General features: G+C 46.0%; 1 protein-coding gene and 1 long non-coding RNA gene across 3 annotated transcripts in view; one reads left to right on the top strand and one right to left on the bottom strand.

Moving 5' to 3' along the window:
- Positions 1-22,347, top strand: part of LOC142365697 (uncharacterized) — a 36,016-nt gene extending 13,669 nt beyond the window's left edge. The window contains exons 1-2 of one of the 2 annotated variants that reach the window (XM_075446751.1): positions 17,929-17,943; positions 20,735-22,347. In XM_075446751.1, the coding sequence (XP_075302866.1) occupies positions 20,872-22,149 (1,278 nt within the window). In that variant the 5' untranslated portion in view covers positions 17,929-17,943; positions 20,735-20,871 and the 3' untranslated portion in view covers positions 22,150-22,347. Of the gene's footprint in view, positions 1-17,928; positions 17,944-20,734 lie in introns of those variants that run through there. The other variant, XM_075446750.1, reaches the window with a different exon arrangement.
- LOC142365698 (uncharacterized) lies at positions 16,521-23,834 on the bottom strand. The gene is made up of 3 exons (XR_012766567.1): positions 22,945-23,834; positions 22,805-22,868; positions 16,521-16,927 (listed from the first exon to the last, which is right to left on the bottom strand). It is a non-coding gene; the product is annotated as an uncharacterized LOC142365698 (long non-coding RNA).
- Positions 23,835-26,133: the final 2,299 nt, after the last annotated feature.

The raw sequence follows: 26,133 nt of genomic DNA, 5'->3' as shown, positions 1-26,133 counted from the left end.
TTGCTGGCTCATGTTGAGCTTCTCATCCACCAGTACCCCTAAGTCCTTCTCCTCAGGGCTGCTCTCAAGCCACTCTCCGCCCAGCCTGTACTTGTGTTTCGGATTGCCCCAACCCACATGTAGGACCTTGCACTTGGCCTTGTTGAACTTCATGCGGTTCACGCAGGCCCACCTCTCCAGCCTGTCCAGGTCCCTCTGAATGGCATCCCTTCCCTCCAGTGTGTCAACCACACCACACAGCTTGGTGTCGTCGGCAAACTTGCTGAGGGTGCACTCAGTCCCACTGTCCATGTCGCCAACAAAGATATTAAACAGCACCGGCCCCAGTACCGACCCCTGAGGCACACCACTCATCACTGGTCTCCACCTGGACATCGAGCCATTGACTGCAACTCTCTGAGTGCGTCCATCGAGCCAGTTCTTTATCCAACGAGTGGTCCATCTGTCAAATCCATGTCCTTCCAATTTAGAGACAAGGACATCATGCGGGACAGTATCGAATGCCTTGTACAAGTCCAGGGAGACGATGTCAGTTGCCCGCCCTTTGTCCACCAATGCTGTAAGCCCATCATAGAAGGCTACCAAGTTGGTCAGGCACGATTTTCCCTTGGTGAAGCCATGTTGGCTGTCCCCAATCACCTCCTTGTTATCCATGTGCCTTAGCATGGTTTCGAGGAGGATCTGCTCCATCATCTTGCCAGGCACAGAGGTGAGACTGACTGGCCTGTAGTTCCCCAGGTCTTCCTTTTTTCCCTTTTTAAAAATGGGGGTGATGTTGCCCCTTCTCCAGTCAGTGGGGACCTCTCCAGACCGCCACGACCTCTCAAATATGATGGAGAGTGGTTTGGCAACTTCGTCCGCCAGTTCCCTCAGGACCCACGGATGCATCTCATCAGGCCCCATGGACTTGTGCACCTTCAGGTTCCTTAGGCAGTCTCGAACCTGGTCTTCTCCTACAGTGGGCGGTTCTTAATTCTCCCAGTCCCTGCCTTTGCCTTCTGCAACTTGGGCGGTGTGTCTAGAGCACTTGCTGGTGAAGACTGAGGCAAAAAAGTCATTCAGCACCTCAGCTTTCTCCACATCCCAGGTAACCAGGTCTCCAGCTTCCTTCTGGAGAGGGCCCACATTTTCCCTAGTCTTCCTTCTATCACTGACATACCTACAGAAGGCTTTCTTGTTCCCTTTGACATTCCTGGCCAGATTTAATTCTGTCAGGGCTTTAGCTTTCCTGACTTGCTCCCTGGCTACTCGGACAATTTCTCTGTATTCTTCCCAAGCTGCCTGTCCTGGTTTCCATCCTCTGTAGGCCTCCTTTTTCTGCTTGAGTTTGGCCAGGAGCTCCTTGTTCATCCATGTAGGCCTCCTGGCGTTTCTGCCTGACTTCCTCTAGGTCAGGATGCATCGCTCCGGAGCTTGGAGGAGGTGATCCTTGAATACTGACCAGCTTTCTTGGGCCCCTCTTCCCTCTAGGTCTTTATCCCATGGTATTCTACCAAGCAAATCCCTGAGGAGGCCAAAGTCTGCTCTCCTGAAGTCCAGGGTAGCGAGCTTGCTGCGCACTCTCATTGCTGCCCTAAGGATCTTAAACTTCACCATTTCGTGGTCACTGCAGCCAAGGCTGCCCTTGACTTTCACATTCCCCACCAGCCCCTCCTTGTTGGTGAGAACAAGGTCCAGCATAGCACCTCTCCTCGTGGGCTCTTCTGTCATGTTGAGGAAGAAGTTGTCCTCAGCACATTCCAGGAACCTCCTGGATTGCCTGTGCCCTGCTGTGTTGTCCCTCCAACAGATGTCGGGGTGGTTGAAGTCCCCCATGAGGACCAGGGCTTGTGAACGTGAGGCTTCTCCTATCTACCTATAGAGGGCCTCATCCGCTCGCTCGTCCTGGTCAGGTAGCCTGTAGCAGACTCCCACTGTAATGTCGCCCAGCCCTGCCCTGCCTTTAATCTTGACCCATAAGCTCTCTGTGGGCTCCTTATCCAGTCTCAGACGGACCTCCATGCACTCCAGCTGCTCTTTGACATAGAGGGCGACACCTCCTCCTCATTTCCCCTGCCTGTCTTTCCTAAAGAGCCTGTATCCTCCCATCCCAATACTCCAGTCATAGGAGCTGTTCCACCATGTCTCCATGATGCCGATGATATCATAGCCCCACAGATGTGCACACATCTCTAGTTCCTCTTGTTTATTCCCCATGCTACATGCATTTGCATAAAGGCATTTGAGCTGAGCCCCCAATGAAGCTGCACCATTGCTGCCGCACAGGTCCCTGTTCCATACCCTTACTGACTCAGCAGAGTGAAAGTCCTCACTAGCATACCATCCACTAACAGCTGAGTTACCACCCCCAGGCTTTTCACTGGCTAGCCTGGTTTTATCCCCTTCCCCCTTCCAATCTAGTTTAAAGCCCTATCAATGAGCCCTGCTAACTCCTGAGCTAGGATCCTCTTCCCCTTTTGCAACAGGTGTACCCCATCTGTTGCCAGCAGGCCTGGTGCCATGTAAACTGACCCATGATCAAAGAACCCCAAATTTTGCCTATGACAGCAGGCTTGGAGCCAGGTGTTGATCTGTTGACTCCTCCTGTTTCTTCCCTCATCTTCCCCTGCAACTGGAGGGATAGAGGAGAACACTTCTTGTGCTCCTGATCCCTTAACCTGTCGCCCCAGAACCCTGAAGTCCCTTTTGATTTCCCTTGTGCTTTTGTCCCTAACCTCATCATTGCCAACCTGAACAACTAAGGGCGGGTAGTAGTCAGAGGGCCATACCAGACCAGGGAGTTTCCTAGTGATATCTCTCACCCGGGCCCCGGGGAGGCAGCAGACTTCCCTGTGGGATGGATCCAGTCGGCATATATAATATAACTTATTCTGTGGACAAATAATCTACTTAGTATGGTAATAATTTATAATCATCCTTAACTGTGTGACTGTTTCTGTAATTATTTTTTTTTAAAGAGTCTGTGAACTTTAAGCATGTTTGAAAACAGTGGTAGGTGTAAGGTAAATTTCTGGAGATACAAAGGCAATGTCACTACTCAGTTCTGTCTGGGAGTAGCACACACTCTTGTTCATAAATATTATGTTTTATCTAATTCTTTGTGGTACAGGAAAATATCTATTCTTAAACTTGTGCATTTTTTGTTATTTAAAAATGAACCATGACTGTTTCCCCCTCTTTTTTCTTTTTTTTTTTTAATTAATTGTTACCATAGGGCCTGAAATTAAACTTTTAGTATTCTGAGAAACACAAGAAATTAAAGATATCCCATTCCCCCAGCAGCTGTTGATTTTTCTGCTGTTGACCAAATTGTTTGTTGTAGATTAAATTGTCTGTTGTAAGAGACTGAAATGCTGAGAGGCGTATATAGTTAGCAGGGAAGCTTGAACCTACTCGCAAATATTTTAAAAAAACCTCCCAAGTTTAAAAGAAAAAATCTTCTTTTATACAAACAGTTTCAGTAAATTTGTATAATCCTTAAGAGCTTATTGTATTATGTTCTATCCATGTACATGTTTTCATTCTCATGACAATACAGTGGATTTTGATATGCTTTTTAATTTTTTATAAGAATTTCATTCTGAGTTTGTTACAAAGTATACCTCCACACTATCTTAAGATCACATCCTTTACTGTTTCTAATTAAACTAGCAGGAGGCAAGCTGAACAGTTAACGTTACCTTCTTTATAATGCATATTTCCTAAGAAATGAATGGCATACTTCTGTCTGAATTTCAAAGTGCAGTTGTTCCCTCCTGGCAAGTATAACAGTATGTTTAGGTACCGTTTTGTTAATGAGCCACTTTATAGCTGCAGTAATCTGTGTCTGTCTTAATCTTCCCTTGACCTGTGACTGATGTTGAGGAAGTAAATTAACTTTTGACTCGACAGACTATAGGCAGCTCCAGAATGCGTGTGGGCAAACACTTCTTGCAGCTGCTTATTCTTGGAGTGTTAACATGAAAGATTTCTTGAAAAGCTTCTATTCATTATTTTTTAAAAATTTGGTTTGATGTATTTTATATAAAATATTTGAAGACCTGTCTTTTATGAATGTATACTCAGTATGTATATACTTCTGATGTTGTCATTTGCTATCAGTCTAACAAAGTAATGTCCTACTATATGTTAGTGATGCCATTTTGTATTAAAGTCCAAACCAAAATTTTGTTGCACAGCATAACTGTTTAATTTTTCATCTTATTTCAGTTGGTTTAAGTAGAGATTTTTATGGATGTTGCATCTGATCTCAATAATGTTCAGAAGTACCATCTTTCATTATAAAACTAGAGATGTGTTTTGTGGTTATTTAAAGACCCAACAATAAAGAAATTGTTTACTACTTTCAATAGAACAACTATATTTTAATTTAAGGAAAATAAAGACCTCTTCATGCATTAGCTTTAACTGATCTGTCACGTATTCAAGGAGTGCTTGTATGTGCTGTGTAAGTTATCTGAAGGGAAATTCTGCAGCAGTGATGTTTTGCATATGTCAGTGTTGATTTTGCCTACCAGAGAATGAGATAAATAATCTGAATGATTTTGTCTGAACTGGAATTCAAGAATAAAGTTTGCATTTGAAGCACCAATTTTGCCTTAAGGATTTATTTAACTTTAGAAAAGAGTGAACAATATCAAGGCTAGTAGTCTCCTTTCAGAGAGCTAATAGCTGCTCAGATAGTAAAAATATGAAAAGAGACTAGCAAAAGGAAAGAATAGTACCAGTGGAGAAGGAGAGGATCAGTGTATAAATAAGAGTACAAGAGAAGACACAAATATGGTAGCCGATGAAGTTATTTTTATTCTCAAAGGTGAGTTCTCCAAAAATGCTTGTAAGGTGTGTTTATGCTAATAAAATAGCTGTAAATTAAAGAAAATTAAGGTAATTATGGAACAACAGGGCAGTCAAGCTTTCTTTTAAAATACATTTCATTTAAGTAGCTTGGTAGCTTCATTGTATTACTCTTGTAACACACAATAATTTATCCCTCATCAATTTAAAGAGTTGTTGTCCCTATACTGCAGATGCTTATACAGTATTCTCTAGAATTAACTACTTTTTTTTTTCTAAACTAGTGCTATGCAATTCTTACTTGCACTTGCGTTTAGAATAGCATTTAAATAGCATTTAAAGTTTTTGTGTGATAATTTTTTTAAAACATTGGTTGGAGACACATAGGTTGCTTATGTTGCAGCCAACCATTTAACCTCAAGACAGATGTGTATTGTAAAAGCTAATTAATTACACTGGTTCCCACAACAAAAAAAACCTGTGGTTATTATCTTTTTAAAAAGATAAGATTTAAAATTGTTCATTATAGAGAGACTACATAAAAATTAAGTCCTATGCTTTGATTGCAAATAATGAGGCTCTAAAGTGCAAATATACTGCATGCACTTGATGAAACTGAATTTGATAGGAATTAATGACTAGCAATGTGTCATGGAGCAGCAAGGACTGGCTGATCCTGAAGTGAAGGCAAGCTGGAAGCTGAGAGTGATCCCAGCAGGGACAGTGCCCTCACCGACCAGGAAACAGTTCCACAGCATCTATACATGAGGAGAGCTGGGTAATGGTAATAGGGTCCATCGGCAGTCCCAGACACAGCAAAGTCATGAGCCAGGTCCAGGGTCCATCCGGGTAATCCAGTCAGGAGGAAAAGGAACCAGAGACAGGTTTGGAGACAAACTACAACATGTGTCTGAAGTCCATCCAGGCAACAGGGCCTAAACAGGACTGGAGTCACACTGAAGCCTGGGTGAGGGTTCTAGCCAGGCAGGAGCCAGAGGCGGGGCTGGAGACGGGTACACTTAATGATATCGCTCAGGCAAGGACTGTAGACCCTCCTCATAGGGAAGTCTGCTGCCTCTCAGGAGCCTGGGTGAGAGACATCACTAGGAAACTTCCCAGCCTAATGCAGCTCTCGGACTACTACCCATTACTGCTCTTCCACATGGGTGGGGACAAAGTTGCAGTACGTAGCCCAAGGGTGATCAAAAGAGACTTCAGGGCCTTGGGAAAGCTAGTGAGGGAATCTGGGGCACAGGTCACTTTTTCCTCACTCCTTCCAGTTGTGGGCGGCAACGTTGCAAGGAACAGGGGGACCCAATCTATTAATACATGGCTCTGTGACTGGTGTCACGGACACAAAGTTGACTTTTTTGACAACGGGATGGCCTACACAGCACCAGGCTTGCTGGCATCAGACGGGATTCACCTTTCTCATAGGGGAAAGAGGGTCTTTGCTCAGGAGCTTGCGGGCCTCATTGGCAGGGCTTTAAACTAGATGTGAAGGGGGAGGGGGAACATAGCAGGCTTGCCTGTGACAAACTGTGGGGTGATACACAATATTTAGAGAGATGGAGTGCTGGTATGGGCCCTCAACCTGTTGCCCAGAGGCGTGTCAGGGACACTGCAGCACATCCAAAGTCTTGCAGAGATGAGCTGGGAGCTCCTGAGGTAGTAGGAGCCAACAAGGAAGCTTCTGTGAAACACCCCAAGGGAAAAAAGGGGCGTTCCTCTATGAAGGTGACACAGCCAACAGCCCAGATGAACTGCCTTTACACGAACGCACACAGCGTGGGAAACAAATAGGAAGAGTTGGAAGCTACCATGCTGCTAGAAAGCTATGACCTGATTGCCCTTACTGAAACTTGGTGGGATGAATCTCATGACTGGAGCATGGCTATCAATGGCTACAGGCTGTTCAGAAGGGACAGGTGGGGAAAGAGGGGTGGAGGCGTTGCCCTCTACATCAAGAAATGGATACAGTATGAAGAGCTGACCATGAAGAAAAGCCACAAGTAGGTCAAAAGCCTATGGGTAAGAATCAGAGACAGAGGCAACAAAGGGAACCTGGTCACGGGTGTCTACTACAGGCCACCTGATCAATGGGAGCCTACTGATGAAGCCTTCTTCCTCCAGCACCAGGAGGCTTCGTGCTCGCAGTCTCTCGTCCTACTGGGAGACTTCAACCTCCCCGACATCTGCTGGAAAAGTAGCACGGCGACCTGTAGGCAATCCAAGAGATTCCTAGAATACATTGAGGATAACTTCTCAAGCCAGGTAATAGACAGCCCTACCCGAGGGGATGCAATACTGGAGCTGATGCTCACCAACGCAAGGGAGCTCATCAGTGATGTCAAGACTGGAGGCAGCCTGGGCTGCAGTGATCACGCATTGGTGGAGTTCACAGTCCTGAGGGATGTGGGAAAGGCAAGGAGTATAGTCAGGACCCTGAATTTTAGGAAGGCCAACTTCCAGCTCTTCAAGGAGTTAGTCAGCAGCACCCCCTGGGAAACGGTCCTCAGGGACAGGGGGGCAGAACAGAGCTGGCAGACCTTTAAGGACTCTTTCCAAAGAGCGCAAGAGCTCTCAGTCCCCAGGTGTAAGAAGTCAGGCAAGGAAGGGGAGAGACTGTTGTAGTTTGGCCGTGGCCGGCAACAAAGGGCCACGCAGTCGCTCTACCGCCCCTCCCCCCACGGGGGCAGGGAGAAGAATGGAAAGAAAAAGGCAAAAACTCATGGGTCAGGATAAGGGCAGTTTAGCAGAACAGTAAACGAAGCAAACAGTAACAACAACAATACAGATAAGGAGAATATACAAAACAAAATAGCGAAATGCACAGAGCAACTCCCACCGCCTGGTGCCCCGCGTGCTCCTGAGCCGCGACTCCCTTCCCTCCGTCCAGCACCCCCCCAACCGGAACCCAGCATGATGGCACATGGTATCGAATATCCTATTTTGTTTGGCCAGTTTGGGTCAGCCCGCCCGGATGTGTCCCCTCCTGGCTTCTGGTGAAAATTAACCCTGTCCTGGCCAATCCCAGGACAGAGACCAGCATGACTGAGTCCAGACCTGCTGGTCAAACTAAAGGGCAAGAGGGAACCGCACAGGCAGTGGAAGCAGGGACAGGTATCCTGGGAAGAGTATAGGGATGCTGCCCGGTTGTGTAGGGATAAGGTCAGGAGGGCCAAGGCGAGGCTGGGGCTGAATTTGGCAAGGGATGCAAAGAATAGCAAGAAGGGCTTCTACAGGTACGTCAGCCAGAAAAGGAAGGTTAAAGAAAGTGTACCTCCCCGATGAACAAGAATGGTGACCTAGTATCAACAGACGAGGAGAAGGCTGAGATACTCAGCAACTTTTTTGCCTCAGTCTTCACTGACAGCCTCGCTCCTTGCCCCTCCCAAGTCGATGGACTGCAAGATGGGGACCAGGGGGGCAAAGCCCCTCCCACTGTAAGGGAAGACCAGGTTCATGGCCACCTGAGGAACCTGAACATACATAAGTCTATGGGAGCTGACGAGATGCATCCCAGAGTCCTGAGGGAATTCGCTGATGTCATTGCCAAGCCACTCTCCATCATATTTGAAAGGTCATGGCAGTCAGGCAAAGTCCCTGGTGACTGGAAGAAGGGAAACATTGTGCCCATTTTTAAAAAGGGTAGGAAGGAGGACCCTGGGAACTCTCGACCTGTCAGCCTCACCTCTGTGCCTGGGAAGATCATGGAACAGATCCTTCTAGAAGCTATGCTAAGGCACATGGAGGACAGGCAGGTGATTCGAGACAGCCAGCATGGTTTCACCAAGGGCAAGTCCTGCCTGACCGACCTAGTGACTTTCTATGATGGCGTGACTAGATCAGTGGACAAGGGAAGAGCTACGGATGTGATCCATCTGGACTTCTGTAAAGCCTTCGACACAGTCCCTCACAACATCCTTCTCTCTAAATTGGAGAGATAAGGGTTTGGTGGACGAGGAATTGGTTGGAAGGTCGCAGCCAGATGGTAACGGTCAACGGCTCAATGTCCAAATGGATGCTGGTGACAAGTGGTGTCCCTCAGGGGTCCGTACTGGGACTGGTGCTGTTTAACGTTTTCGTCAATGACTTAGCAAGATTGAGTGCACCCTCAGCAAGTTTGCAGATGACACCAAGCTGAGTGGTGCGGTTGACACACCTGGGGGATGGGATGCCATCCAGAGGGACCTGGACAAGCTCGAGAAATGAGCCTGTGCGAGCCTCATGAGGTTCAACAAGGCCAAGTGCAAGGTCCTGCACCTGGGTTGGGGCAACCTCCTCTATCAGCACAGGCTGGGGGAGGAAGGGATTGAGAGCAGCCCTGCCGAGAAGGACTTGGGGGTACTGGTGGATGAAAAACTAGACATGAGCCACCAATGCGCGCTCGCAGCCCAGAAGGCCTGAAGGAAGGGGTTAAAAGGGATTTTAGTAGAAGTAGCATTATCTAATAGTTGTGGTGCATTTAAAGAGAACTGATAGTGCCTATCTATTGTCTAAATTAACCGAAGCAGAGAGTCTTGCATCTCCATACAAAGGGGTTAGTTACTGATAGGGGCTGGGAGTTGCCTAGAACCGGTCAAGACCGACCCTGCTGTATGGATGGGAGCCAGGAGAGAACTGAGTTTGCGCAGAAACAAAGGTCAATCAGCGGACACCGTGATGAAGAGGATGGGCCTTCATCTTGGGACCCCCGACGACCATCACCAGGAGGCACTGCGCAAGCGCAGCTGGGAGGAGACTATGGAAATTACTTCTTGGAACTAATTATAATACGGAAATTATTTCTTGGAACTGATTTTGATATGCAATGAGGATAGATGCATATGTATAGGTGTATTGGGAAATCTAATGTATATGTAATATTTGACTGTATAAATTGAAGAGACACGTTGCTGCTCGGCGCGCACGACTTTGGTGGGACTACCCCCCGTGTCGCCCGGCGCCGAATAAACATACCTACTTTACAGTCTTACAGACTGTGGAGTCTGCTTTCCGCATGTCAGTTTTGGCGAGCCAGCCAGGAGATCTCTACTCGACCGTGGGAGCGACTGTGGAGCGGACGCTCCTAGGCACTCCCCGAGCGCTTTCCTCGGAGGAGCCTCCGCTGCCGGCCTCTCACCCGGAGAGCAGACAACAACCTCCTGAAGCCATGGATATAAACGGTATGTTTTGTAGGGAAGGGCCTGTAAGTCATACGCGTGGCCGGGGCTGCTGGTAAATCGCACTGAGACGTCTGGCGTGCAGCATAGTCCCCATGGGGAAAGGGTGCCCTGGTAAGGAAGGGGGGGTTTGCTGACCGATAGAGCGGCCGCTAGCGATCTTGAGGGTAGATCGAGCAAACCTGAGGTTACCGCTGCATCCCAGTGCCGGGAGCCAGGACGGACCTGCTAATGTTTGGAAGGGTAAGCGGACCTCCGTGCAATTGCGTTCGGGTGGTTTTTGTATGAATGCTAACTGTAACTGCGTTTGGGTGGTTTTTGTATAAATGTTAACTGAAGTGATAATGCTATAATTTGAATACCCGGGGATTTTATGTTAAAAGTTTTGTCTTCGTGCGTGTGTATGTGTGGTTGAGACACAGCATTGCTGTGAAGTGAGTGGGAGTCCCGATCTGCGGTTCCGTAACTCTGCGAGGAGCACGACCAGAGACGGACAAAGCGCTTGGAATAATTATAAAGCTTGTAAATTTTTAATGTGCAACTTGGGCTGCCGTAGTGCCTAATCACTCTCCTAAGTGACGGGGAACGGGAACTGGTTAATTATTAAAGTGGCAGAGCAAAAGAAATCACTCCTTAGGTGGTTTGGGCTCGAACCTTGGGAGTATTTGAATGAGGGGGGGAATTGGATACAAAGGGGAGAAGAGAGATTTTATTTGAAAGGGGCATACGTGACTCCCGCAGGGTGAGAGGTAGCCCTAGATTGGGAACAACCTCCAGAAATCCTTATAAGTCCTGGGGTTGGTGGGCAAGTAGGAATAATTCCCTGCTTCGCATGTGGGCTAGCTCCTAGATTATGTAAGAATTGGCACCAAGCTTGGGTCCTGTTGAAGTGTAAATCTTGTGATAAAAAGGGGTACTGTGCATCTAGGAGGCGAGGAGCGCAGTGTCCTAGGTGCCTTCCCCGGACCCCACGGTTTTATAGTTGGGAAAGAACTCACCAAGAAATTGAGGCAGTGAAGCTGGTGTGTGGAAGGGAAAATTTGATTCCGGAAATTTGGGAGAAAGATTGGGAAGAAACTATAACGAATTGTAAGAAGCGATTTGCGTGGAAACTTATTAAAAGAATAGCAAAGGGCAAGTTAAAAGGGCAATAAGTCGCGAAATGGGTAACAATCAGGGAGGAATTTTGAAAAAGAGTCCTTTAGGCTGTGTGCTCGCTCACTGGAAAGACATTGTTGGGACCGGAGGCATAGAAAGTAAAAGGACCCTTATCAAATATTGCAATCAACGGTGGCCTCTATATAAATTGGAAGATGGGGCCAAGTGGACATTAAACGGGTCAATAGATTATAATACTCTCTTGCAATTAATGCTGTTTTTGAGGAGAGAAGGAAAATGGGATGAGGTTTCATATGCAGATACGTTTTTCACCGTCCAAAACCATCCAGAGTGACAAAGGGACTGTGGAATGATACCACCACAGGACCCCATGGTACTCGCACTTGAGCCAGAAAATAATAAAGAACTCAGAGGTAAATTGAGGCGGTGTTGTTCAGCATGTAGCATTGGGCAAAGATGCACTAATCTAACTGACTTGTTTAAGCCTCCCCCTCGACCACAGGAACAGGATGCGAACTCGGATGAAATCCCCACTCCTCCAGACAGCCCTGTATCTTCCCGGACTAGGATTTCCCCCTCCAAGACCCAAAGTGGGATGCTGTTGGCGTGGGTTACGGATCCGTTGTAACGATGTGACCCCAATATGAGTATGATCGTTCACCTTTATTAGTCAGCAAAAACAAGGTTTATATAGCAAAACTATTACAGCATCTGAATGGTTAAACCCCCAATCCATACATAGGCAAAACTACTGCAACTCGTTGTGATTGGTGCAGAGCTGCATCTCGAAGTGAAAACAGTACTGTGGCAGGAAACAACAACGTGGCAGGAAGGAAGTGACAGTGTGGCAGGAAACGGTGACGTTCCCCCTGCTCCAGTGTCCCGAGCTTGTCGCTCTCCCTTCCCAGCAGGGTTCCGTGTCAGCCGCTCCCAAGGCTCACCTCCGGATCGGAACCTGGGTTGCTCAACGCACCAAACTATGTCCCCTCTCGTCCAGCCAGGACTCCACAATTCCCCCTTCTTGTTTTTGAGCAAGCCAGGTTTACTTCGTCATCTTGGAGAGAGCCTTTTTAAGGCAGCTAAAGCAAATACATATTATAATTCCAACAGTAAGTAACACGATACATATGCGCAAGATTTCTATAATTAGACCGTTAAGACCAGCGGGCAGATTACCAAAGAGCGAGGTGAGAAATCCATCAAAAAATCCCTGGTTTTGTCGTATTTGATTGGCGTGCTGTTCGAGCCATTGTAATTGCTTGTGGATCGACTTACTATGATCGGACAAGTTCATACAGCACATGCCTTCAAGATCTTCACAGCCGTGTCCCTGGGCCAGCAGTAAAAAATCAATTGCGGCTCTATTTTGCAATACCGCATGTCGTAGACTACTCTGATCTTCTAGCAGGGATTGCAAGACTTTTGTGGTAACACTGGCTTGCTTCTCTGCCCAGCGTTCCGTGTTCGCCACTCTACTTCTGTAGCAGTGTTCCGTGTTCGCTACTTTCAAGGTCTATCTCCGTTACCAAGCCTGGGTTGCTCAACAGCACCAAACTATGTCCCCTCTCGTCCAGCCAGGACTCCACAATTCCCCTTTTTGTTTTTTGAGCAAGCCAGGTATAGTTGATGAGGTTGTTGATGATGATGAGAGCTGACATAATTTTGGTCTTCAGCTTGCTACCACTTTCTCAGAGGCCCACACAAACTACAATACTAACAGATATAAGAACACAAATGCTAATTGAAGACACAGAGATGTGAAGTGCATACCATAACCTGCTGGATATAAAGAAAGATTAAATTAACTTGAGAATGATACATACTGATGGTAAATCCGTTACCTAGCACATGGGTGTACATTGATTTACTTGTATTCAATTTTCTTGCTGGATTTACTTGTACCCAATTTTCTTCCTGTGTGGATGGTGGGACTAAAGTACTGCTTGATCACAACATATCATTTTTGTCAATGGGAGGGGATGCATCTCACCGCGTTAGGCGTCGAAACAGCAGTGTATCAATAATATGAGCTCAGTAAATTTGCACTTGGGTTATAGGTATACTTATCACATGTACAAACATCCATAACATTTAGTATTGGCTATCCATATTAATTACCTAGGTTAAGATCAATGTATCTAGAACTATGACTCATTAACTATATAGGATAAAATTAATGTACATAAAAGCATAAAGCTGCAAACATCACCACATCTATTCCCTGCTGCACCAAATGCTTCCAAAATCCTGATAAATCAGAGTCCAAATACAACAGTCAAAAGTCAAAAAAACAGAAATAGTCAATACCTGCAGAACTTACCAAACCAAAAGACACAAAACTGTTACTTAGTCCAGACAAATCCGTTAGATCACAGAAACCAAATAAATCCATCAGAACACAGAAATACAAGCACGGTAACATAAAACCACACGTTCATGGTCGTGACCACACACACACACACAGGCACACCAAGTTTTCAGCATAAATCCAAATATTGCAAAGACAGGACTTACAATAATATTCAACATTTAACAGACAAATTCCCAAGCTTCAGTTTCAGGAAGAGTACTCTCTTTTCAATTCAGGATTAGAAAGGACGCTTTCCCTTCTCGTCAGGGATATAGCTCAATGCTGTGAAGCTTTTAGTATGACTAACAAATAGGCAACAAGAAACAATACTGGAAGAATGCCTTTGCCTTATTAATGGTTCGTGCTCAGAACTTTTTGGTCCAGTGATCAGAGGTTCTCCCCGAGAATCCCTCGGTGCCGGCTGGAGGTCCTGCAATCCCTCGGACCATTGATGTTCAAGAGCAGCGTCTTACCTGGGTACCCAAAATCTATTACTAGAAAGCAGCAAAATAGTTAACTTTCTAAAACTTAATGTTGGAGTTCTAGAAAGCAGGCATTCTTTACTGCGGTACTGAACGCACAGGGAATAGTTCTACCCAAATGTGTGTACCGAAAAGATACTCTTACTAGATATTTATGCCATGTTAACATACATAATCATTACATTTCCGAGAAGTGGTTAATATTTTCTTGGCCATATGATATCAAAAGATCCATTCCAGAGTCTTCAACTCCTGCGCATCAGCACATAACCGACCTAAAAGAGGATAAGGCTGGAAAACAAAAAACCTCATAAATTATATACAAATTTGTTGGCAAATTGACATTAATTCTGAAGGTAAAGGTAATGGCAATTCTATCTGAAACCTTTTGTAAAACAGTTTTTGCTTTTGGCATTAATCTTCGGGAAAATAATAAATCTGAGTCCTTTTTGACAAAGTAAATAGAGGGGACAACTCTTCAGTCATAATGTCAATATTTTCACCTTTCAACAGAGTGAATAACATAATCTAGATAGACCATCTGAACCTTGGAAAGATAATAAAGTCCAGCTGTTTGTTCACAAGAAATTCTACTGCAGTAATTGAATTGTATACATTTTTTTGTAACCAAGTCCTTCAATGTCAGAAAGATGGTTCTCGCCGCGCCGCTTCTGGGCTGGCCGGGACCCTCTCCGCAGAGCTGCTCTCCAGCAGGTCCACCCCAAGCCTGTACTGATGCATGGGGTTGTTCCTCCCCAGGTGCAGGACCCTGAATTTGACTTTGTTGAACCTCATCAGGTTCCTCTCTGCCCAGCTTTCCAGCCTATCCAGGTCATGCTGAATGGCAGCACAGCCTTCTGGTGTATCTACCACACCTCCCAGTTTGGTGTCGTCAGCAAACTTGCTGAGGGTACATTCTAACTCTTCATCCAGGTTGTTGATGAAGAAGTTAAACAAGACTGGGCCCAGTACTGACCCCTGGGGGACACCACTTGTTACCAGCCTCCAACTAGACTCAGCGCCGCTGATGACAACCCTCTGAGTTCTGCCATTCAGCCAGTTCTCTATCCACTTACACCACAAGGTGTAAGGTTTGCTGACCCGTTCGATGCGGTGACTGCTGGCGCGGCGGCTGTACAGCGTCTGAGGGACTGTGCAGTTTTATGTCGGAATTCACCTTGTTTTGATCTCAGGTCGGGTACGCCAATTGCTGTAGAGAGACCCTGTCGTGCACTTTCGGGATGCCGGATTTTTACACGCCACTTCCCATTTCTCTGGATTCAAAGGATCGTCAGGTTCTGGCAGATTTACTTCCCGCATTTCTCCTGTTCGGTAGGAATTTCGTCGTATGCAGGGTTAAATTTCAACAGACTGCTGCTCTGTCCTAGCTTTTGAGATAACAGTGCAGGAGGAGTAGCAGCTGCTTCTAAGATAGTCTGTAAGTTTTAGAGCATTTAAAGCTGTATGCACTGATTTCCAAGTAATGATTTTCTCAGGGATTTTAAACTGCAAGACTTTGGTCTTTCAAACTTCACTGTAAAAGTTTTTTGATGGAGCTTTCGCTCCTTTCTAGGTGACTATCCCATCCTCCAGCGAGCCGGAGGGGGGAACAGACCCAGCCCCTGCTCACGGCTTTCTTCAGGTGGTACATTTGCAACAAAAGGACTTTTCTGAATGACTCTGGCCACTTTTTGTTTTTTTCTTTTTTTCTTTTTTTTTCTTTTTTTTTTTTTTTTTTTTTTTTTGGAGGAAGTGGAGGATACCGCGGTACAGGATTTCGGGACGTGGGACGATCGGAAGGGGCAGCGGCGGCGCCCGGCCGACCTGCGGGCGGTGGCGCCTCAGCGAATCCCTCTCCGCGGCGCAATGGCGGTGGCGGTGACTCTGGAGGTGGGGGTGGAAACCCCTGTGCCAGTGGGTCTCGCCGCGCGTACTCCTTTTCCTGGACCGCAGGTTTCCCTGCCTCCACGGGCTGCCGACTCGGACCCCCTCCTGCTTTCACAGGTGGTATAGGGAGGCTAGGACCCTGAAACAGCAGAGTTATTGCCAAGCAGGTCCCTCCCTCGGGTGTTAATGTAGCGAAAGCAGAAGTAACGGCTTAAGTCCTTTCTCCGTGCAGCAGCAACAGAAACTTCAAGGTAGCTGAGTCATATTGTAACCCTCTCACGGAGAGGATGGGTTGGAGGAGCTTAACCACTGCTGACTCTTTCTATATCAGTGTGGACCCCATCTCCTCCCCGGCCCAATCACCTTCACAAGTTGCTTTGCCGTTGCGTCTATTCCTCTCTTAGAGAGCATACCGACGAGCAACGTTGCCGCAGCCCCTATCTCCGTGCTTGCGACCACGGCCTCCACGTTAAAATTTAGCTGCGCCAGGCAGCCCCAGTGTGGCTCAAAAATTCCTGGGAGTCGGCCGTCCGTGTCTGCCCTGCGCGTTCGCACCCAGGCAGGACCCTCCCAGCCGTTGTTCCCACGCCCCCCTCTATAGCTGCTCACCGCAGACTGAGGGACTCCTGCAGGGAAACCGTCCATCCGCTGCTACCAAATGTTGGCGTGGGTTACGGATCCGTTGTAATGATGTGACCCCAATATGAGTATGATCGTTCACCTTTATTAGTCAGCAAAAACAAGGTTTATATAGCAAAACTATTACAGCATCTGAATGGTTAAATAAACCCCCAATCCATATATAGGCAAAACTACTGCAACTCGTTGTGATTGGTGCAGAGCTGCATCTCGAAGTGAAAACAGTACTGTGGCAGGAAACAGCAACGTGGCAGGAAGGAAGTGACAGTGTGGCAGGAAACGGTGACGTTCCCCCTGCTCCAGTGTCCCGAGCTCGTCGCTCTGCCTTCCCAGCAGGGTTCCGTGTCAGCCGCTCCCAAGGCTCACTTCCGGATCGGAACCTGGGTTGCTCAACGCACCAAACTATGTCCCCTCTCGTCCAGCCAGGACTCCACAGGATGCTAACAGGTCTGCTCACACGGAGAGATTGCAGGCATGCCAAGAGTGGATTTCTAAAGGAATGAAAAAGGCCATTCCCAGAACCATAAATTGGTCAGCTTTATATGCAGTTAAACAGGGTCCTTCCGAGTCTCCATCCGAATTCCTGGATCGATTGAGGGATGTAATGCGCCGTAACATACTGCTGGACCCTGGGTCAGAGGTAGGGATACAACAACTAGTCTCCCTATTTTTGGGTCAGTCTACGGGAGACATTAGGCACAAACTCCAGAAGTTGCGTCCTACAGAAGGTAGGAACTTGGAAGTCCTGCTGGATGAAGCATGGAGTGTGCTTAGCAATAGAGAAGAGGGATGCAGGCAAGGGCAGAGAATAGTGACAGTTGTTAGGGAAGAGGAAGGAAGAAGGCCTAGACGGGAATTGTCCCGGTTGGGTAAAGACCAATGTGCGCTGTGTAAAAGATTTGGTCATTGGAAAAGGGAATGTCCAAAAAATAAGGAAAAGGAACAAGGCCGCCAGATAGAAAAAATAGCCCGTGTAAAGGAAGATTGACGGGGATCTGGTGAATCCACCCTAGTGGATCCACTGGTTATAATGAAGCTAGGGAAGGAACAATGAGGGGTAGAATTTTTGGTTGACACGGGGGCAACATACTCAGTTTTGAATCAAGCCTTGATGCCCCTGGGGGGTGACTATATCATGGTAAAAGGGGCAACTAGCCAAAGTGAAAAGGCATACTTTTGTAAACCTTTGAAGTATAAATTAGGAAAGCAATGGGGCATCCACAAATTCTCGTATATGCCCAATTCCCCAAAGGCACTTCTGGGAAGGGATTTGTTGGAACAATTGGGTGCAAAAATTACATTTGAAAAAGGAGAAATTACTCTGGAGGTAAAGGATCGACAATATATTCAGGTACTGAGTCTATTTCTAACCAGTCCTCCCACAGAAGGAAAAATTCCCGAGGAGATCCTAAACCAGGTATACCCTGGGGTATGGGCCACTGATGTCCCTGGAAGAGCGAAGAATGCTCCACCTGTTGAAGTTAGACTCAAAGAAGGCCGGCAACTGGTAAGAGTTAAACAATACCCCCTAAAACAGGAAGATAAGGAAGGAATCCGGCCAGTGATAGAATTATTGAAAGAGTGCGAGTCAGATTTTAACACCCCTATACTACCCGTCCGTAAATCTGACGGGTCGTATCAGGTGGTCCAGGATTTTGCGAGCCATAAACAAAATAACAGAGGACCTCTACCCAGTAGTAGCAAACCCATATACTTTGTTGACCGTATTGGCTCCCGAATTAACCTGGTTTACTGTTTTAGATCTGAAAGATGCCTTCTTTTGCCTCCCTCTCCATGAAACCAGTCAGAAATTATTCGCATTTGAATGGGAGAACCCCAAAAGTAGTCGAAAGACTCAGCTCACTTGGACGGTGCTGCCACAAGGATTTAAGAACAGTCCTACTATCTTCGGCAATCAACTTGCAAAAGACTTGAAGTCCTGGGAAATCCCGTCTGAAGAAGGGAAGTTACTACAGTATGTGGATGACATCCTGATTGCCACCAAAACAGAAGACGGTTGTATCACTTGGACGGTGAGTCTACCAAATTTCTTGGGGCTCCAAGGGTACCGGGTATCTAAGAAGAAGGCCCAGATAATGCAGCGCGAGGTGATTTACTTGGGCTATGAGATTAGTGCTGGACAAAGAACTTTGGGACAGGCCCGTAAGGAGGCAATATGCCAAACTCGGAGACCTCAGACAGTGAAAGAGTTACGGACTTTCTTGGGAATGACCGGGTGGTGCCGGCTGTGGATTTATGATTATGGACTACTTGTTAAACCACTATATGCACTAACAGCTACTGGACAAAATCACCTTGAATGGAACAAGGAGACCATGCAAGCCTTTGAACTACTGAAAAAGGCTCTGATGTCGGCCCCTGCCTTAGGGCTCGCAGATGTGAGTAAGACGATTTTCCTTTTCTCTCATGAAAAGCAGGGGATTGCTCTGGGGATACTAGCACAAGATCTGGGTCCATATCGACAAGCAGTTGCTTATCTCTCCAAACAACTGGATGCAACTGCGAAGGGTTGGCCTGGATGCCTGCGAGCGGTTGCAGCTGTAATATTAAATATACAGGAAGCCCGAAAATTTACCTTGGGCCAGAAAATGACTGTCTTGGTGTCCCACACGGTATCCGCAGTATTGGAAGCAAAAGGAGGACACTGGCTTTCTCCACAAAGATTCCTGAGATATCAGGCCATACTGGTAGAACAGGATGATGTGGAGATTATAGTTACTAACATTGTCAACCCAGCTTCCTTTCTCAGTGGAAACACAGGAGAACCGGTGCATCATGACCGCCTGGAGACCATTGAAGCAACCTATGCAAGTCGCCCGGATTTGAGAGACAGCCCTATGGAAAATGGAGAAAACTGGTTCACAGATGGAAGCAGCTATGTTCTGAGTGGTAAGAGACACGCGGGGTACGCTATTACCACCAGTCAAGAAATCATAGAGTCAAGACCTTTGCCCATAAACACCTCTGCGCAAAAGGCAGAGATAATTGCTTTAACCCGTGCCTTGGAATTGGCCCAAGGCAAAGTTATGAATATATACACAGACTCGAAGTATGCCTTCGGAGTTGTGCATGCGCATGGAGCGATCTGGAAGGAAAGAGGATTATTGAACTCTCAAGGGAAAAACATCAAACATGCAGAAGAAATTTTGAAACTACTGGAGGCAGTTCAACTCCCCGAGGAAGTGGCAATCATGCATATTAAGGTGCACCAGAAAGCGAGCTCAGAATTGGAAAAAGGAAACGAGCTGGCGGACAGAGAGGCAAAACAGGTGGCTAAAACAGAGGTAAAAACTGAAAGGGTTTTAATCCCTGACGGACGAATCCCCCTAGAAGGTAAGCCAGAATATACTAAGGAAGATCAGAAACTTATCACAGATTTAGAAGGGTCATATAATGAGGAGGGGTGGGCTCAAACCCCACAGGGAAAACTAATCATTCCCTCCTGTCTGATATGGCATCTGGTAAGGGAAGAACATAGGAAAAGGCATTGGGGGACAGAGGCTCTGTATAAACATTTAATTAGAGAGATTGCGGCCAGAAATTTATACACCACGGTGTGACAGGTGACTCAGCAGTGCGATCTTTGCCTCCAGACTAATCCGAAAAATAACCCTAAACCAGAAATGGGTCAGATTGGAAAAGGTAATGGGCCTGGGCAGCAATGGCAAATTGATTTCACGGAACTCCCAAGAAAAGGGGGGTACCGATATCTATTGGTATTATTTTCAGGTTGGCCGGAAGCATTCCCGACCAGGACGGCTAAAGCTCAGGAAGTGACTAAAGTATTAATACAAGAGATAATACCACATTTTGGGGTTCCAGCAACTATGTCTTCTGATAGGGGACCACATTTTGTTTCAAAAATAGTACAACAAATTAGCCATCACCTGGGTATAGATTGGCAACTCCACACCCCATACCGCCCTCAGTCGAACGGCCAAGTGGAGAAAATGAACCACTTAATCAAGCAACAAATTGTGAAATTAGGGCAAGAAGCAAATTTGGCATGGCCTCAGTCCCTCCCTCCAGCCCTCTTGCGTATACGGACAAGGCCAAGGGCAAGAGAGGGACTGAGCCCCTTTGAGACCCTGTATGGACGACCCTACGGGATACAGAAGGGGATATCCACGCAAATTGGGGATGAAATTATGACTTCTTATTTAGTGGCATTGAGCAAACAATTAAACAAAATCAGGAAACATGTGGTTGGGACCCGGGGGAGGGGTCTAGATGGACCTGTACATAATATACACCCTGGAGATTATGTATATATAAAGTCTCTTGCAGAAAAAACTTTAGAGCCACAGTGGGAAGGACCATATCAAGTACTGCTCACCTCCTTCACGGCCATCAGGATCAAGGAACAGAACGCCTGGATTCATCACACCAGAGTCAAAAGGGCACCTAAACTACCATGGGCATCACGAGAAATTGGACCCTTGAAGCTCAAAGTATCAAGGCATTGATAAAAATTATATTTTTAGGATGGACGTTACCTAGAGGGGAAGCCTGGAGCCAAAACACCTATTTACAAATAACTGAAAATATGTCAAGAATATTGAACTTATCTGATTGTTGGATGTGCAATACTCTCCCTCGGGGTGGGCTAGAACTCCCTTTAATAGGAATACCGACTAGAAATTGGACCATTTACACTAACGGAATGAACATGAATGGATCATGTGTGTATGGGAAGGGGAATACAAGAGTAGGACCAAGTTTTGACCTAGACCTCCCGCTCTCAGAAAAGGTAATGATTTTGGGTCATTGTTTAGGATTCGAAGACAAAACGTGGATAGATATGAAAGATTGTCCTACTGCCAAAGATTTAGGGACTTTTGATGTGGAAAGATTGAAACAGATAGGATTAAACTTGACTTCAAGTTTATACCTCATTCAAACACCAAGAAAGGAAAAAGGTAGGGAAAATGGTAGAGAACAGAACAAGGGTCCAAGATGCAACATGGGACCTGGATATTGGTGGCTTTGCGGTGACGGGAGGGCTAGAATGAGCTTACCTTTAAGCTGGAAAGGACATTATACTAGAGGGTACCTTATGCCTGGAGCAAGCATTCACGAAGGTACCTCCCCTCTTACGGGACTTTTAAGAACTCCCTGGATTCGTTTTAAGAGAGCGGAGAATCCATTGGTAATTCGAGGTACTGGCTTTCATAGCTTTGTTCGATGGTTAATCCCCTCTTTGGGAGTAAGCGAGTTAGAGAAAGCTATAGTTAATATATCGGCTACTGTTGAAACTCTGGAAAATTTAACATTAGATGCCATACGAGGAATACAATTAGAAGTAGAATCCTTAAGCAAGGTGGTAAAGCAAAATCGAATGGGATTAGATATGCTTTTAGCTAAGGAAGGAGGATTGTGCATGGTTATTAATCAAACCTGTTGCACCTATGTAAACCAGAATAAAAGAATAGAAACAGATTTGAATAAAATCTGGGAAAAGGCCAAGGTGTTACATCAAGTTGCCCAAGATGATACATCCTGGGGTTTCTCGGAAATATGGGAAAAACTCACCTCTTGGTTACCTAATTTAGGATGGCTGAGGCAATTATTTGTTACAATGCTTTTGATCATAATGCTAGGTATCGTTTTGTGTATTTTGATTAGGTGTAGCCTTTGGTGTTGCAGGAGTACGGGAGATTCTTATAGTGAATGGAAAAAGAACCAATTATGACGAAAGCTGGAGTCCAATAAGTATTTTGAGAAGATGCTGAATGATGATGTACTATAATAGAACTAAGAGTAGTAAAAGAATTTACTAACCTTTTTGAAAAGGGGGGACTGAAGGAAGGGGTTAAAAGGGATTGTAGTAGAAGTAGCATTATCTAATAGTTGTGGTGCATTTAAAGAGAACTGATAGTGCCTATCTATTGTCTAAATTAACCGAAGCAGAGAGTCTTGCATCTCCATACAAAGGGGTTAGTTCCTGATAGGGGCTGGGAGTCGCCTAGAACCGGTCAAGACCGACCCTGCTGTATGGATGGGAGCCAGGAGAGAACTGAGTTTGCGCAGGTCAATCAGCAGACACCGTGATGAAGAGGATGGGCCTTCATCTTGGGACCCCCAACGACCACCACCAGGAGGCACTGCGCAAGCGCAGCTGGGAGGAGACTATGGAAATTACTTCTTGGAACTAATTATAATACGGAAATTATTTCTCGGAACTGATTTTGATATGCAATGAGGATAGATGCATATGTATAGGTGTATTGGGAAATCTAATGTATATGTAATATTCGATTGTATAAATTGAAGAGACACGTTGCTGCTCGGCGCGCACGACTTTGGTGGGACTACCCCCCGTGTCGCCCGGCGCCGAATAAACATACCTACTTTACAGTCTTACAGATTGTGGAGTCTGCTTTCCGCCCGTCAGGCCAACCGTATCCTGGGCTGCATCAAGAGAAGCATAGTCAGCAGGTCGAGGGAGGTGATTCTGCCCCTCTGCTCCGCTCTGCTGAGACCTCACCTGGAGTACTGCGTCCATCTCTGGAGCCCCCAGCACAAGAAGGACATGGAGCTGTTGGAACAGGTCCAGAGGAGTGCCACAAAGATGATCCAAGGGCTGGAACACCTCTCCTATGAGGACAGGCTGAGGGAGATGGGGCTGTTCAGCCTGGAGAAGAGAAGGCTCCGGGGAGACTTTATAGCCTTCCAGTACCTGAAGGGGGCCTATAGGAAAGATGGGGAAAATACTTTCAGCAGGGCTTGTTGCAGTAGTGGTTCCCTGAGTCCAATTCATCATTCTAAGAAATCCTTGCAACAACTTAAAGGCTGTGTTTTCCTCTACCATACCCAAAAATTTCTTTGTTTTTTGATTATAATCTCTATGGAACACATGCACAATCATTACACCCAATATATAAACGCATATTAAACTTACACATATTTGTCTACCACTGCTGATGCATGATAATAGATTCATATTGACAAGTCTATAACTATCAAAACCACAAGAAAATTATTGTGCATCAAAACCCAGTAACCTAAACAATAAAGCAAAAGGTAAAAAAGTCACATAATATACAAGTAAAACTAGAAATCAGTATTCCTAGCAGAATTAAATCACTTATTATCTTCTTTGTCAGATTTATTGGAGTCTCTGGGAACTTTGGTTTACAGATGATTCCATGGATTAGGAATAGAAGTGTCCCACAGATAAAAAATCAGCAGTCCTTGAGGGCAGTCTATTTTGACACATGATAGTCCGTGATTTTAGACGCAGTTTCCCAGCGTTTGGAATACCTGCAAACAGATAAGAAAGGAAAGTGCTCGGTTGTCATTGAAATCGGCATATAATAGGTTAAAAGGTAGGTACTATCCATCTAGTACTGATTCGATGCAGTTTTCCAGAGCTATCTTTCACTTCCCAAGCGTAAAGATTTTTTGGTTTTGTTAATACTAGTGCCACTGTTCCAGTCTGAGATATTTTAACTAGCACTGGCTGGCCTGCGTAAAAGCCGGTAGGGTGTTCTCCTGGTTTTACGTCTGCCTTTGGAACCAAAGTTGTGGCAGAAGCAGAGAAGGCTTTCATTTTCGGACAGCCGTCTCCAGCCCATCTATTATTTAATTGATAGATGGCACTGGATAGTTGCAGATGCCACCCAGATTCATGGGTTTTAGCAAATCGTTTAACGAACCCGTTTGTTTGCTCAACAATACCATTTGCTTGGGGGTAGTACGGAGAATGGAATACCCACCGAATTGCTGCTTCTTTTGCCCACTCTTGTACCACTGCGGCTGTAAAGTGTGTTCCATTGTCACTTTGAATCTCCCCAGGAAGATGGAGGGTGCTGAACCACTCCTTCAGGCTGTAAACTGTGTTATCTCCAGTTGCAGCCAGGACAGCCGTTGCCATGGTAATTCCTGAAACAACTTCCACCCCTACTAATATACGTTTTTTACCCCCTGAGGGTCGCAATGGACCTATGTAATCAATTTGCCAGGTGTGCCACAGTGTTTTTTTTATTTCGGATGTGCATGGGAGGCGCCTTACTTGGATGATCCTTGTTAAGTCGCAGGTGACATTGTGAACAGGCAGTTACCACTCATTCACACAGTTTTGTTGACACAGGCCATCCTCGGGCTATGCCTTCCAGATACAAATCAGCTTGGCCTGGCCAGTGTGGCCTCATTTTACATATCTAAAGCTGCCACCCACGTGTGAGAGGCTCCCTGTATTTGGGTTACCAATTCTGCAATGCTAGGTACAGCTGCGGTTAAAGGTGCAGTGTTGGCATTTAATTGCTTGTAATCAATCGTGAGCCTCCATTGCCCATTTGGTTTTTTTACTGGCCAAACAGGGGAATTATAGGGTGAGTGTGTACGAGTGGTGATGCCTCATTTTTCTAAGTCTTTTACCACCCCGTCAATACCCAATTGCGCAGCTGCTGGCAAGGGGTACTGTTTTGTGCTTGTAATTTTTGATGGTGGTAAAGATATGGACATTTCTAATAAATTTATTTTTTTAGGCTCATTCTGTTTAATTTCTCGCCTGGCAAAACTCCAGACTGAACCATCGGGGAGTTTCTACACTCTGCCACACAACAAATCAAATCAAATCCTAAGATATTAGTGTTAGCAGCACCGACCAATACTTCAGTGCGGGTTAATCTTTGTTCGCCCGGGAGCCACAGGGTAATTCTTGCTGTAGGGCATTTCCTCATGACTCCATCAATGCCTGTAAATTTTACTTTACCGCGACCAGGTTTTACATTTAAGCATGTTGCGGTCTCCTTGGTGATTACCGAAATTTGAGCACCCGTACCAACGAGGAAATTTTAAAATATTTTCTTTGGTCCCACCTGAATGGCAATGACAGGTTTGGGAGGTATATCAGAGAGCCACTGTATAGCTAGTACCAGCCGAGGAAGGAGGCTCACAGCCCTCCCCGGGGATAAGCTTTTTTTGCCTGAGTGTCTGTTAAATCAATTAGCTCCTGCTGTGGGGCAGAGGGTGCAGTGTTAACAGGAGTTGTTTTGTTTTCTGCCGGCTGACCTTTCTTTGTTGAATTAAATTTATGGCTTAATGACTGTACCAGAATTTTGAGGTCGGTCGTGGATATATCAATCAGTAGGTGCCTTGGCAACCCCATAGCTCGAGCTTTACGCCAGAGCTCGTTACGCTCCTTATCAAATTTTAATTTGCATTCGGGCTTAGCCTTAGGGCTGTGAATCTGGCGAAGTCGCCAAGGTGGCGGATCAGACTACTGTAAGGATCCGATCCATCCCATCCTGCGCCCGTAGTTTACTATGTCTTGTACAAATTCACTGCGAGTGATTACTTGATTTTGATCTTGGTCCTGATCCTGATCTTGCCCTCGACGTGGGCATCGGCCTTGTCTAGGGCGAGCGACTTGAAGTCGATCCTGTACATTGGCCGCATATGTTTTTAAACTGTCTGGGAGGCCGCGGATCAGTGGAGTTAATCTTGCCGGATCTATAGGGGCTAACACTGAGGACCTTATTAACACATCCCTCTCATGCATTGCTTGTATTCAGGCAGCCTTTTGTGCAGATGTCACCAAATCAGAGAACCCGGAGGGTTTTATAACAAGAGGTTCTCCTCTGTCTTGCGGGTCCATGCCGCTAGCCCAATAAGCGGCCCGCATAGTTAATGAATAATTATGATTACCCAGAGTAGTAGTTAGGAATACTCC

Source organism: Opisthocomus hoazin, chromosome W (genome assembly GCF_030867145.1).
Source record: "Opisthocomus hoazin isolate bOpiHoa1 chromosome W, bOpiHoa1.hap1, whole genome shotgun sequence".
Classification (NCBI taxonomy): Eukaryota; Metazoa; Chordata; class Aves; order Opisthocomiformes; family Opisthocomidae; genus Opisthocomus; species Opisthocomus hoazin.
This window is presented reverse-complemented; position numbering and strand designations above follow the sequence as displayed.